At 38.1% G+C, this 14,478-nt stretch overlaps 1 protein-coding gene across 18 annotated transcripts in view; it reads right to left on the bottom strand.

The window, feature by feature from the left end:
• Positions 1-14,478, bottom strand: part of BLTP1 (bridge-like lipid transfer protein family member 1) — a 244,321-nt gene that overhangs the window by 122,357 nt on the left and 107,486 nt on the right. For 17 of the 18 annotated variants that reach the window (XM_070047638.2, XM_070047636.2, XM_008267930.5 and 14 more), the window contains 5 exons: positions 10,832-10,951; positions 9,523-9,803; positions 6,102-6,352; positions 3,537-3,795; positions 800-1,637 (listed from right to left, as the gene is read on the bottom strand). In XM_070047638.2, coding sequence (XP_069903739.2) covers positions 800-1,637; positions 3,537-3,795; positions 6,102-6,352; positions 9,523-9,803; positions 10,832-10,951 — 1,749 coding nt within the window. Of the gene's footprint in view, positions 1-799; positions 1,638-3,536; positions 3,796-6,101; positions 6,353-9,522; positions 9,804-10,831; positions 10,952-14,478 lie in introns of those variants that run through there. The other variant, XM_089302560.1, reaches the window with a different exon arrangement.

Below are 14,478 nucleotides of genomic sequence, written 5' to 3' on the forward strand. Positions count from 1 at the left end.
TGAGGTGTTTTCAGTTCTCCTAAAGAAAGGCCATTTGCAGAATTCATTATAGACATTGGCAATAACTACATTCCTACTAAATTATAAGAATTCAAATGTCAAGGGAGTGGAACCAGATTTGCCTGGAAGCATTTATTGATTAGAAAAAAATTTGATTAAAAATAGATTTAAAATTTTATTTTAAAGACAAGATGAGGGGCTGGCGCTGTGGCGCAGCAGGTAAAGCTGCCTGCCACCTGCAGTGCTGGCATCCCATATGGGCGTCAGTTCGAGTCCTACTGTTCCACTTCCAATCCAGCTCTCTGCTGTGCCTGGGAAAGCAGAAGACGGCCCAAGCACTTGGGCCCTTACACCCACAAGGGAGACCCAGAAAAAGCTCCTGGCTCCTGGCTTCAGATTGACACAGCTCTGGCTGCTGCAGCCAACTGGGGAGTGAACCAGTCGATGGGAGACCTCTCTCTTTCTGCCTCTCCTTCTTTCTCTGAGTAACTCTGACTTTCAAATAAATAAATAAATCTTTAAAAAAAAAAAAGATGAATTCACAAAAACTTGATCCTAATCTTAGAATGAAATGTAGACAGACTATGTGCCAACTGATTAAGTCAACGAGACAACAATCAAATCTTACCACTCCTTTATTTGCTTAAATTGATAACACTTAATAACCCTGAACTTAAATGTCAAAATTTGAAGCTATGGCTTCAAAAAGTCTGCCTGAGCAACAGTAATTTTTTAAATGTCTAAAAAGTCTATTTTTCTAAATAAACATATCAGTGGAATCTAATAACTTGATTTATACCTTAAAAGTTGGAACAGAAAGCTGTTCAAATGATGACGAACTTTCTTCACTAGTTGGTGTATCCAGATCAAGGGGTCGATGCAATGAGGACTTAGAGGTTCTTTTGTTGGTTGGGTGCTTAACTGACCAATTAATTACCTGGAACTGAGTAAGGTAAGTCTGATAACAATTCATCACAGGTTGTTGAGAAGTAATCTGTTCACTCTCTACTGTTTTCTCACCTTCTACAACATACAGATGTTCTACAACATCTTCTTCTCCACCTAATGCAGAAACAAAGGAAGCTTGGGAAGGATGAGTTTTGAATGGCAAAGTTCGGGGATCAGGAATGCTTTCTCCATGGCCAGTGAGTGGTCCTTCTACACTGTGATATATGGAACCCCTACTGTAGTCAATCTGCTGGGTTTGCTTTTTTTTCTTTTTTCTACCTGGATAAGTCCCAGGGCCTTCATCACTGCTAATGGGCTCAAATTCCTCAGCTGCAGAAAAGTAGGCTTCACTATCAGCCATTGACATGCTGGAATCCATGGATCGATATTGATGAAATGAATTTGAGTCTGCTGAAGGTGTGTATGGAAATGAACCAAAACTTCTCCGCTGCTTTGGTGAGTCAAGCACATTCTCATCACTTCGGGAGACATCACTACTAAACTGGACTCCAACTGTAACAGGCTGCTTGTCCCCATAAAAAGCAGCTGTAAGACTCTTAGTACTTCCAAGTCGGGTGGAACACACAGAGGCTTGTCGTTTCAGGGGAGATCTAAGAGGAGATTGTCCAACTGACTTATCTTGAGTATTAGGAGACACAGGGCTATTTCCTGAAATTTCTGTAGGAACACTAAAACAGAAAGAAAAACTATTACCATTTTCAGTACATAACAGAATTAACTCTGAGCATAAAAATATTTCAGTAATTTTAATAATTTATCTTACAAATAAAAGAAAATTTTAAAAAAAATTTGTTATTTGAGAGGCAGAGATACAGACAGAGACAGGGAGTCAGAGAGAGAAGTCTTCCATATGCTAGTTCACTCCCTAAATGGCAACAATGACCACAGCTGAGCTGATCTGAAGCCAGGAGCCAGGAGCTTCCTCTGGGTCTCCCACGTGGGTGAAGGGGCCAAAGCACTTGGACCATCTTCTACTGCTTTCCCAGACCATAGCAGAGAGCTGGATCAGAGGAGGTGCAGCCAAGACTCAAACCAGTGCCCATATGGAATGCCAGCACCACAGATGGATGCTTAGCCCACTAGCCACAGCACTGGGCCCAAAATTTTTAATATAACATTCGTTCAAAGTATCAAAATAGCACAATATGTGTTCATACCCTTATAGTTTGTATTTTTTTTTTTTTTTTTTTTTGGACAGTGAGAGACAGAGAGAGAGAGAGAAAGGTCTTCCTTTTTTTGTTGGTTCACCCTCCAATGGCTGCCACGGCTGGCACGCTCCTGCCAGCGCACCACGCTGATCCGAAAGCAGGAGCCAGGTGCTTCTCCTGGTCTCCCATGGGGTGCAGGGCCCAAGCACTTGGGCCATCCCCCACTGCACTCCCTGGCCACAGCAGAGGGCTGGCCTGAAAGAGGGGCAACCGGGACAGAATCCGGCGTCCCAACCGGGACTAGAACCCGGTGTGCAGGTGCCGCAAGGCAGAGGATTAGCCTAGTGAGCCGCGGCGCCAGCACCCCTCTTATAGTTCTAAAATTTTTGAGGCTGCTTAAAACACAGCAAAAATTGGAGAAACGTGGAGAACAACATTTTATCCATAATGCATGGACACCAATGCACCTACAAGGTTCTTTTAAAAGCTTCAGCAAAACGTATTGACTGAGAGAGAAGGATTGAAGGACAGGAAGAAGTCATGAAAGGCCAGCACCGCGGCTCAATAGGCTAATCCTCTGCCTGCGGCGCTGGCACACCAGGTTCTAGTTCTGGTCGGGGCACCAGATTCTGTCCCGGTTGCTCCTCTTCCAGTCCAGCTCTCTGCGGTGGCCCAGGAGTGCAGCGGAGGATGGCCCAAGTCCTTGAGCCCTGCACCCGCACGGGAGACCAGGAGAAGCACCTGGCTCCTGGCTTCGGATCAGCACGGTGTGCCAGCTGCAGCGTGCCGGCCGCAGCAGCCACTGGGGGGTAAATCAACAGAAAAGGAAGACCTTTCTCTCTGTCTCTCTCACTGTCCACTCTGCCTGTCAAAAAAAAAAAAAAAAAAAAAAAAAAAAGAAGTCGTCATGAAACCCCCAATTTTTCTGACTTTGGTAACTTGTGTTAGTGCCACTGATTGAAGTAGAACCAGGTGAGAATGACAAGAACGAGGTAATCTGTTACATCTTAAATTTGAGGCCTCCATAAAACACCCAAGTAGAAATACAAAGAAGGTGGCTAGACTTGTAGGGAGAAAGGTTTTCGCTGCACTTTTACATTTGAAATATGTTGGCTAGAGATCATAATAAAAATGAACAGCTATCAAGACTATTCCACTGAATTGGAAGGATAATATCTGAATGTTAATAATGGTTTACTCTGTGTGATAGGAGAGTATTTACTTTCTTTATACATTTCTGTATTTTTCTATTAACTAGAATCAATTACCTTTATAATACATTTCAAGATATGTTCAGCTATGAGAAAAAAAAAACTTCCTAAATTGAGGGAATAAGGAGGAAAAAGTTTTTTCTTGCCACTATTTTAAGCAACTATAATCCTATTATCATCAGGTTTCTAAATCAACTTGAATACTGACCTTACTGGGCCATCATCTCTCTTGGTGCCATGCAAGAACTCTTTTTGAACCAAATGGTCATCAGCAGCAGAAGAAGGACTTTCCTTTTCACCAGCCAATAAGGGCTGAGCAGCACTAGAACTACTATTCTCTTCGGAGGAAGAGGATGAACTGTGAGATCGTAGTGGTACTTGAAGACTAAGATGCTGAGTTTTTCTCTCTGCTTCTATTCCCACTGACTTGTTTTCCCATTCTTTCCGCTTCACGCCATTCATGTTACCTAAACAAAACAGTGGATTAGCTGAACATAAAAAACTCAAAGCAATTTATAAAATAGAAGACAATTCCCTGCTTCTAACTATAGTCACTTGAAAAATGTTCAAGTATCTAATATCGCTGGTAATATGTTAAACATTATAGAAAGATAGCTACATAAAGTGTGGATCCACAGTCCTAACAGTGAACTTTTTCTTCCTTTATAATAATTTAAAAATTTTCAGGTTTACAGAAAACTTTCAAGAACAGTACCAAGAATACCTTATATCTTTTACTTAGATTTACTTATTTTAAACATTTTACTCCCATTTGTTCTGAAAGTTCAGTGAAAACAGAGATTGTATTTTTAATTCATTGATGTAATTCCAACACCTAGAACAATGCCTCAAACACAGAAATCACTCAATAATGATTCTGTGAGTAAATAAACAATGACAGCCAGAGTGAAGCAACACTCTCAGGGTTTCATAAAGAGCCTGGTATGTGTTACATAAATAGGGAATGGAGGTGACACAAGGAATAAATGGAGAGGTCTACAGCTGTCTAGGTCAAAAAAATAACTCTCACTCAACTTCTCTCCTCCATCTTACCCAAGAAAAAGAAATGTAATAATAAGATCAAACATGGCCCACCTGAACACAATTCTAGGTGGGACTTTTAAGTAATACTATTTACTTCTAGAACTACAAATATAAAACAAAAGTCAAAAGAAAAATGGTTTTGATTGATTTCTAATTGGAGCCCAGTGTTCTACATTCCAAGTAGATCCTTAATTCTACCCATATGCCCCTTTTGATTCTATCTAGAAACTGTGCATCCTTATTTTGTGCATGAAAGACTCAATAATCAGAAACTGAGATATGTATGCAAGGGCTAATTACAATCTTCCCTGAGCAACAAACAAGGTAATTTAGCAATGACAGAATCTCCAGGAGGTCTACAGACTCTCTAGTATGCGTTATAAGAACTGTTCTTATTTTGTTTTGTTTCATACTATGTATAAGTTTCCTGGAGGATTTCTTCCTTGAGTTTATGATGGCTGAGTTTTGATCTGCAGATTAGAAAATCCAGCAGTCTTCATAACTAGTGCCTGTTGTAGCATGGTAGAAACAACATCAAAGTCATTTCAATGGTCTCGATTCTAAATTCTAATTTCAGTTCAACTGTATGAATTTATGCAACTCACAATGATAATCTTCAGCTTCTTTATTGTAAAACAAGGATGATGATAGTCAAGCTTAAGGATTAGCTAAGAAAATACTACTGTAAACCATTAAAAATTAAAATTATTCAAATGTAAAAAAGTAATAACTTATCCATTAGCATCTGTCTTATCCTTTAAATATCAAAAAGTTTCAGTATTTATTTTTATAAAATAATAAAATGATCACAAAATAACATGCACAAGCCAATGTATACTCAGCAACAAATCATTTAAACATGAAGTTAGTATTGTAACCTAGTACTTTCCCCTAGGAGTTTCTACATAAGGAAATCAATCTAATAAACTCACAGCTAAAATGATTCCTTTCCTTTCTTTATTTGCACCAACAAAATTAATGTTTTTGAACAGATCAAGGGGGAAAGGCTAAATATTAGTGAAATATCAAGACTTTCCTACATTTCACATCTTTACATCACAGCAACTTAAGCAGTAAATACAGTATTGCACTGAACTGCAGGAAAGCACAACTAGGACATTCAAAGGGAAATCCATTTCTTAAGTCTTTGGGAGAGAGCACAATAGATAAAACTCAATCTAAAACACTTCAAGCCACCATTTATTGCTCACACCAAAGAAGCGTTTTTGTAAAGCTATCCTAAAGACTCTAAGGAAAAGCCAGACTTTTCTTATTGACATGTTAAATTATAAGGCAAATATTTTGCAAAACTAGTTATTAATAAGGTCAACAGTATAATTATTAATACTGATAAGTTTTCCTAGAAAAATAAGCTGCAAAACAACTGTTACCTTAAAGCATAGCTACGTACAAGTATATCACTGAAAGATGGATTTTAGGAAAATAATTATAAGGAAATAATTAGAATAAGCTTTAAAGAAAAGCCATTTATGTCAAAAAGAGGGGGTCTGAAAAGTACACCTACTTTGGCCATTTGTAGCTGAAAAAAATCACTAGCTGTATCTGATTTTTGTTAAGTCACCTGCAAAACAAAGGTAGACTATACTAAACCCTATCCATAAGACTACTCTAAAATTGAGTTAAAGTAATAGTGAACTTCTCTCAGAATGGCATATGAACAAAGACAATAAAAAATCAGCACAAGCAACAACATAACATATCTTATTACCATCTATAATTTTAGGAATCTCTTTAGTAATAATCCATTCTCCAGGCTGTAGCAGAGACTGTCCGTAATACATATCGGACTCAGCGCTTGTGCTTGAAAATGCAGAGCTACTGGAAGGTGTCAATTCTTCAAGTCTGAAGAAGTCTAGGCCAATTACTGTGCCACCAAAGAATCTACAGCCACCAAGACAACCGCACTTGTTTCTACATCTCTTATTCTTCAGGGTATCATCTGGCCACAAAAACCACAACCTGAACAGAATCCAAAATAAAACAAAATAAAAAAATAAACAAACTCATTATTAAAGAAAAAATATGGGGCAGATAATTTAATTTAATAGTTAGTATTTTTAAAAGACAAAGTAAATACAAACACGCAGGATTATTTCTACTGGGGGAGGTCTTTTTAATCGTTTTCCCTAGTCTTAGCACAACAAATGAGATGGAAATAAACAGGACCAATAATAATGGAGAGATATAGTTTACATAAAAAGCTAAAGAGTTAAAAAGAAGCAAGCGTAAAAAAATAAACATTTAAGTCTCGTTTTAAAACAGCAGCAAACAATCTTAGATAACTAAAATTTTAAAACAATCTAAAAATTGACAAAACTATGAGTATAGATATGGTTAACAGGTAACTCATTACTATCCCCTCAATGCCAATTTCACATTGTAAATTTAATAACATAACAAAAAATTATAAATATGGGATAAGAAATTATTCTCAATAAAATGAAAATAATGTATCATACTAGAGAAAAAAATATATCCAGTTCCATTCACTAATAGGATTAAAGCATTAAGAACATATGCAAACTTCAGGTTCTATGAAAGTGTCTTACATATAAAAGTATTCTTTTATAGAAAACTGGGAGACACATTTTTAATTTCTTTTTTTGAATAATAAAACCACCTCATATTTACAATTTACATATTAAATACAAGGGCAATGACTAAAAAAAGCATGATGTATTATCCTTTATTTAAAAGGATCTTCATAACATTTTCAATCATGTGGACAGTCATTTAGGATATAAGTTTAACATAAACAAGCAAAAGTTAACAAAGTAAATATAGGATGACTTTAAATGTCTGAATAAATACCAAAAATTCTGGAAAGAAATATGACAAAATTCTGTGTGGTGGGGGTTGTGAGCATTATTTTCCTTTGTTTCTTAATAGCATCCATATTTTTAGAATAAGCATATATTAATTATGCAATAGGGAAGCTATAGATGGAAAAAGTCAAAGTATCAATTTAAAAGGAAATGATTCAGAGGCCAGAACTGTGGCACAGTGAGTAACACTGTCGCTTGTGACGCTGACATCCTATATGAGCATGGATTATTCCAATCCCAGCTGCTCCACTTCCAATCCAGCTTCTTGTGCATGTGCGTGGGAAAGCAGTAGAAGATGGCCCAAATACTTAGGCTCCTGTCACCCACACAGGAGACCTGGATGAAGCTCCTGGCTCCTATCTTCAGCTTAGCACAGCACTGGTCATTTGCATTTGTGGAGTGAACCAGCAATACAAAATCTCTCTCTCTCTGAGTTTCTCCCTCTCTTTGTTAACTCTGCCTTTCAACAAAATAAATGCATCTTTAAAACAATACATAAATAAGTAAATATAAAATAAAATGATTGAGTAAAGAGCCTTGGCAAAAGGTAGATAAGATATAATTACTTCTTTTTTTTCTTTCTTTTTTTATTTAGTAAATATAAATTTCCAAAGTACAGTTTATGGATTACAATGGCTCCCCCCCCATAAATTCCCTCCCACTCGCACCCCTCCCATCTCCTGCTCCCTCTCCCATTCCATTCACATCAAGATTCATTTTGAATTATCTTCATATACAGAAGATCGATTTAGTATATATTAAGTAAAGCTTTTATCAGTTTGCTTCTTAAGAACCAGTGGAGGCCGGCGCCACGGCTCAATAGGCTAATCCTCCGCCTGCGGCGCTGGCACACCAGGTTCTAGTCCCGGTTGGGGCGCCGGATTCTGTCCCAGTTGCCCCTCTTCCAGGCCGGCTCTCTGCTGTGGCCCGGGAAGGCAGTGGAGGATGGCCCAGGTGCTTAGGCCCTGCACCCCATGGGAGACCAGGAAAAGCACCTGGCTCCTGCCTTCGGATCAGCGTGGTACGCCGGCCGCAGCGCGCCAGCCACGGCAGCCATTGGAGGGTGAACCAACGGCAAAAGGAATACCTTTCTTTCTGTCTCTTTCTCTCACTGTCCACTCTGCCTGTGAAAAGAGGAGAGGAGAGGAGAGGAGAGGAGAGGAGAGGGGAGGGGAGGGGAGGGGAGGGGAGGGGAGGGGAGGGGAGGGGAGGGGAGGGGAGGAGAGGAGAGGAGAGGAGAGGAGAGGAGAGGAGAGGAGAGGAGAGGAGAGGAGAAAAAGTGGAGGGGATGGTACTGCGGCATATTCGTAAAGCCAGGATCCCATATGGGCGCCGGTTTGAGTCCCAGCTACTCCACTTCCGATCAAGCTCTCTGCTGTGGCCTGCAAAAACAGTGGAAGATGACCCAAGTCCTTGGGTCCCTGCACCCATGTGGGAGACAAAGAAGAAGCTCTAGGCTCCTGGCTTCAGATCAGTGCAGCTCAGACCACTGCAATCATTTGGGAAGTGAACCAGCAGACGGAAGACCTCCCTGTCTCTCTGTAACTCTGCCTTTCAAATAAATAAATAAATCTTTAAAAAAACAGTAGAGATAAGTCCAGATATTCTTAGTCCTCTGGGTGATTCCCAAAGCCTACAACAGGAGTTTTATACAACACAAGTGTTAGTAAAGTGGTTTCCAGAAATAATGGAGTAGAAGTGTAGGGCTGGGGTGAGAGAGTGAGATTAACCCTTTACAAAATGTTACCTGAAGAATCATTAATTTAAACTTAATTTCACTGTTGACATAGTTAGTATGGACTTAGAAATACATTGGTAAAGAGTTGTTTCCAGCAACTACACCATCACCAGAGATGAGATAAAGATATAGTCTTTTTTTTTAAGATTTATTTATTTGAAAGTCAGAGTTACACAGACAGAGGAGAGGCAGAGAGACAGAAGAGAGAGAGAGAGAGGTCTTCCATCTGCTGGTTCACTACCCACATGGCCGCAAAGGCCAGAACTGAGCCAATCCAAAGCCAGGAGCACCCACGTGGGTGCAGGGGCCCAAGGACTTGGGCCATCCTCCACCACTTACCCAGGCCACAGTAGAGAGCTGGATCGGAAGCAGAGCAGCCAGGACTGCCCATATGGGATGCTGGCGTTTCAGGCCAGGGCATTAACCTGCTGCATCACAGCGCCAGTCCAAGATATATAGTCTTTAAAGTGTTTTAATTCTCCTATAATGCCAGAATTTGCTCTATAAGTATCAAGTAATTTTTATTAGAATCTGCAACAACTGCCCTCCTTAAAATTTTTACTTACCTCTTAGTTCTAGAATCATGAGTTTCTAAGAAATGTCTTTGTGCCTCATGTTTAGAATGATGATCAGCAGCTAAGGCGATATCAACAGTAATAAGTCCTAAATTGGCTGACCCAGCTTCAAGCCAATAGGCCCTCCGTAGTATTGCAGGTTGCAGTCCAACTCTACAGTTATTTCCTTGCTCGATGTACTGTCTCACTTGAAAATCTTGAATTGCAGCACTTATTCCTTCCCCAACCGTCTGATTATGGAGATTACAGTTTGCAACTCGAACTGTACCCATCTAAAGTTGAAGGAAAAGAATGAGACACAACTGCAATTTCAACAGCTTACCCTAAACTACAGAATAGGTAATAATTTTAAATGAGTGAAAAATAAGTGGAAGAAAGAAAGGAAGGGAAAAGGAAAAGAAACAGAACAACAACAAAAAAGGGAAATGACAGAAATAGAAAAGTTCAATGTAATACCAGAATTAAAAGGTATGCAATATTTAAATAGAGAGAGAGGAAAAGAGAGTAAGTTCAAAGGAAACTTGATACATAGTAAGTAATAAAATCACAAAACTTAGTGAAGCTTGACTGCAAACAACCACTCAAAGCAAAGGTAGCAACAATTGTTTTTAGAGACAAAAGGGAATTACAAACATAAAACCCAGAGATATTCAAAATTGAAATATTTAAAAACTACTAGCAGTCTACTCCATGACATAAAAGCAACTTATTATTTTATATACCTACTATAAGGCGATATAATTATATATTTTATAATTCAGTTAGAATAAAAAATAATCGTAAAAGTATGCATTAAAAAATAACACTGGAAGAGGGATGTGCCATACAGCAGATAAAGGGGCTGCCAGGGTCACCCATATGTCATATCAGAGTACCTTGGATCTAGTCTTGCCTCTACTTCTGAACCAGCTTCCCGCTACTGCACACCTTGGGTAGCAGCAGCTGATGGCTCCAGTACTAGGTTACTTGCTATATACATGGGAGATCCAAATGCATTTTCAGGCTCTTGGCTTTGGCTTGGCCCAGCCAATGTTACTGGAGTTATTTGAGAAGTGAACTAGTGGATATAAGATCTTTCTTTCTCTCTCACTCTGTCACTGTGCCTTTCAAATAAACATTAATAAAAATAATACTTGAAGAGAACACAGAGGAGTAAAAACTAGAAAGTTATCTTCATAAATTGTGTGATAGTCTATAAGATGACAAACTATAAACATATGTTATATTTCAAGAAACAGAGGTTTGATTTAGAAAAAAGGAAAAAATATTTATACTGGCCAAGAAAAAGACAAGTGCTTACCCTTATATTTGTAGCACAACCATGCTCTACAATATAAATATCAGCTCCATCTACTGCTAAACGAGTCATAGTATATTTCAAATCATCTGAAGTTGGACAAGGCCCAGGAATACAACTCAACTAAAATAAAAAAGGATTAAACACTTAATCCATTGCCATCTACTCTTCATTTTTGTACTTACATACATCTCATTTAAATAAACAAATAAAATTCTGGGAATCTGCCCATTTTAGTTTAAAAAACCATTCAAATTTCATTATTTTATAATGACAAATGAAATCACCAGCAATTAAAATGCTGTCACTTAGAGAAACTAGTAATAAACATGTACTATTGTCATTCAAAAGGGGCAAATGGCAAATGTAACTGACAAAACACATATCTGAGAGCATTTCAAAATGTTCACAGAAAAATGAAATTAAAAGATAAGCTCATTTTGGTGCAAGCAAAACCTTGAAATACATGCTTTGTTTCTTCATGTTACATATTTTTCAGTAACTTTTTGAATATCTCTCATGTATCTGTATTTCACATTTTTTGCACCACAGTTAATTTATCATTTAAGGCATTTTCCACAAACTTTTTGAACTGCCCTTGTGAAACTTACTATTGAAACTCAGAAAGAACAGTCAAAATAATCTACCAGTAAACAGTGTCACAGATTTCCGAGGAATTGGGCAAGAGTTTAGAGCTGTCATATCCTTATCATTACTATAAGCACATACACATACATACATAATATCAACTGTAAATTTTATGATGATGTCTAAGATAATACATATAAACCTATTTTTTTTAAAGATTTACTTTTTATTTGAAAGACAGAGTTACAGAAAGAAAGAGAGGTCTTCCATCTGCTGGTTCACTCCCCAAATGGCCGCAACAGCCAGAAGTGCACCAATCTGAAGCCAGGGGCCAGGAGCTTATTCCAGGTCTCCCAGGTGGATGCAGGGATGTAAGGACTTGGGCCATTTTCTACTGCTATCCCAGGCCATAACAGAGAGCTGGATCAGAATAGGAGCAGCCGGTACTAGAACCGGCACCCATATGGGATGCTGGTACTTCAGGCCAGGGATTTAACCCACTGCACCACACCACCAGCCCCACAAACCTAATTTTTAATCCTAAAAGAGCATTTGGGAAGTAAACCAGCATGTGAATGATTTTCTCTTTCTCTGTCTCTGCATCACTCTTTCAAATAAACAAAGGTTTTTTAAGAAATAAAACTTTCAATATAACATTAAAGTTTTAATTTACAAAAAGGCAGGACATCTAATGGCACATGAATTATCTGTAAGAAACTAATTCCTTGACATATTAATTAGGAATTCATTCCCTGGGCTTGGCATGTGTTTATAACAAGAAAAAAAATTTACCACTAATTATAGTTGTTTTCTATTTTGTCAATAAATAAGCTTGGGGTACAGATTTTTTTTTTTTTTTTTTGCCATAAAATAAAAAGCAAGATAACCCACTTTCAACTCAAAGTAAGAAAATAGCAAGCAAATATCGTTAGGATGGCAGAACAACAAGAAAAAGGAAAGACATACAGGAAACAACTATAAAATAAAAAAAAAACCTGCTAACAACAGTTATCTCTGTGTTATAGAATTAGGGGTGTTTTTCTTTTTTGAAATTGCTATGTCTTCCTGGTTGTCAGAAAAAGCATACTTCTTTTTCAGTGTTGATGATAAGCAAATGTTTACTGGGTGTCTACTATAGAAAATGTATTTTTCCCCTAGAAACCTTTTATTTAAGATATACAAACATCATGCATTTAATATACAACTTAAGGAATATAGTGATTCTTCCCAACCTATCTGCCGTTTCCTCCTTCTTCCTCCTCCCTCTTCTATTGCCAATCTTATTTTTGACCAAGATCTATTTTCAATTAACTTTATACACATAAGATTAACTCTATATTAGGTAAAAACTACAAAAAATAGTATGCAAGAAAAAAAAACTGTTTCTCAACAGTTGAGACAAGGGCTGTTCAAAGTCCTAACATCTCAGTGAAATTTCACTTCTACAGATTACCTTTTAGGTGCTATTGGTAGGTATTATGGACATTTTGATAATATTGATTCTTCCAATCCCTGAACATGGAAAATTTTCCCATTTTTTTGTGTATTCTTTTATTTCTTTCTTTGATGTTTTATAGTTCTAATTGTGGAGATATTTGATGACCTTGGTTAAATTAATTTCAAGGTATTTAATTTTTTTGTAATTACTGTGAATGGGATTCACCTTAGAAGTTCTTTCTCAGCCTTGGTATTGTCTGTATATTGATTTTTTTACTTTTATTTAGTAAATATAAGTTTCCAAAGTACAGTTTATGGATTACAACGGCTTCCCCCCCATAACTTCCCTTCCACTCGCACCCCTCCCATCTCCCGCTCCCTCTCCCATTCCATTCACATCAAGATTCATTTTCAATTCTCTTTATATACAGAAGATCGATTTAGTATGTATTAAGTAAAAATTTCATCAATTTGCACCCACACAGAAACACAAAGTATAAAATACTATTTCAGTACTAGTTATAGCATTACTTCACATTGGACAACACATTAAGGACAGAGATCCTACATGAGGAGTAAGTACACAGTGACTCCTGTTGTTGACTTAACAATTTGACACTCTTGTTTATGGCGTCAGTAATCTCCCTAGGCTCTAGTCATGAGTTGCCAAGGCTATGGAAGCCTTTTGAGTTTGCCGACTTTGATCTTATTCAGACAGGGTCATAGCCGAAGTGGAAGTTCTCTCCTCCCTTCAGAAAAAGGTACCTCCTTCTTTGATGGCCCCGTTCTTTCCACTGGGATCTCACTCACAGAGCTCTTTTTTTTTTTTTTTTCCCCAAAGTGTCTTGGCTTTCCATGCCTAAAATACTCTCATGGGCTCTTCAGCCAGATCCAAATGCCTTAAGGGCTGATTCTGAGGCCAGAGTGCTGTTTAGGACATCTGCCATTCTATGAGTCTGCTGTGTATCACGCTTCCCATGTTGAATGGTTCTCTCCCTTTTTGATTCTATCAGTTAGTATTAGCAGACACTAGTCTTGTTTGTGTGATCACTTTGACTCTTAGACCTATCAGTGTGATCAATTGTGAACAGAAATTGATCACCGGGACTAGTGAGATAGCATTGGTACATGCCACCTTGATGGGATTGTATTGGAATCCCCTGGCACATTTCTAACTCCACCATTTGGGTCAAGTCCGATTGAGCATGTCCCAAATTGTACATCTCCTCCCTCTCTTATTCCCACTCTTATATTTAACAAGGATCACTTTTCAGTTAAAATTTAAATACCTAAGAATAATTGTGTGTTAATTACAGAGTTCAATCAATAGTATTAGAACAAAAAAAAAAAAAAAAACTAAAAGGGATAAAGTATTAAATTGTACATCAACAGTCAGGACAAGGGCTGATCAAGTCACTTTCTCATAGATTTTTTTAAAAGATTTATTTATTTATTTGAAAGTCAGAGTTACACAGAGAGAGGAGAGGCGGAAAGAAAGAGAGGTCCTCCATCTGCTGGTTCACTTCCCAATTGGCCACAACAGCCAGAGCTGTGCCAATCCAGAGCCAGGAGCCAGGAGTTCTTCTGGGTCTCCCAAATGGGTGCAGGGGCTCAAGGACCTGGGC

The sequence above is a fragment of the Oryctolagus cuniculus genome, chromosome 8, assembly GCF_051225735.1.
Source record: "Oryctolagus cuniculus isolate XC-2025 breed Fujian yellow rabbit chromosome 8, ASM5122573v1, whole genome shotgun sequence".
Taxonomy (NCBI): domain Eukaryota; kingdom Metazoa; phylum Chordata; class Mammalia; order Lagomorpha; family Leporidae; genus Oryctolagus; species Oryctolagus cuniculus.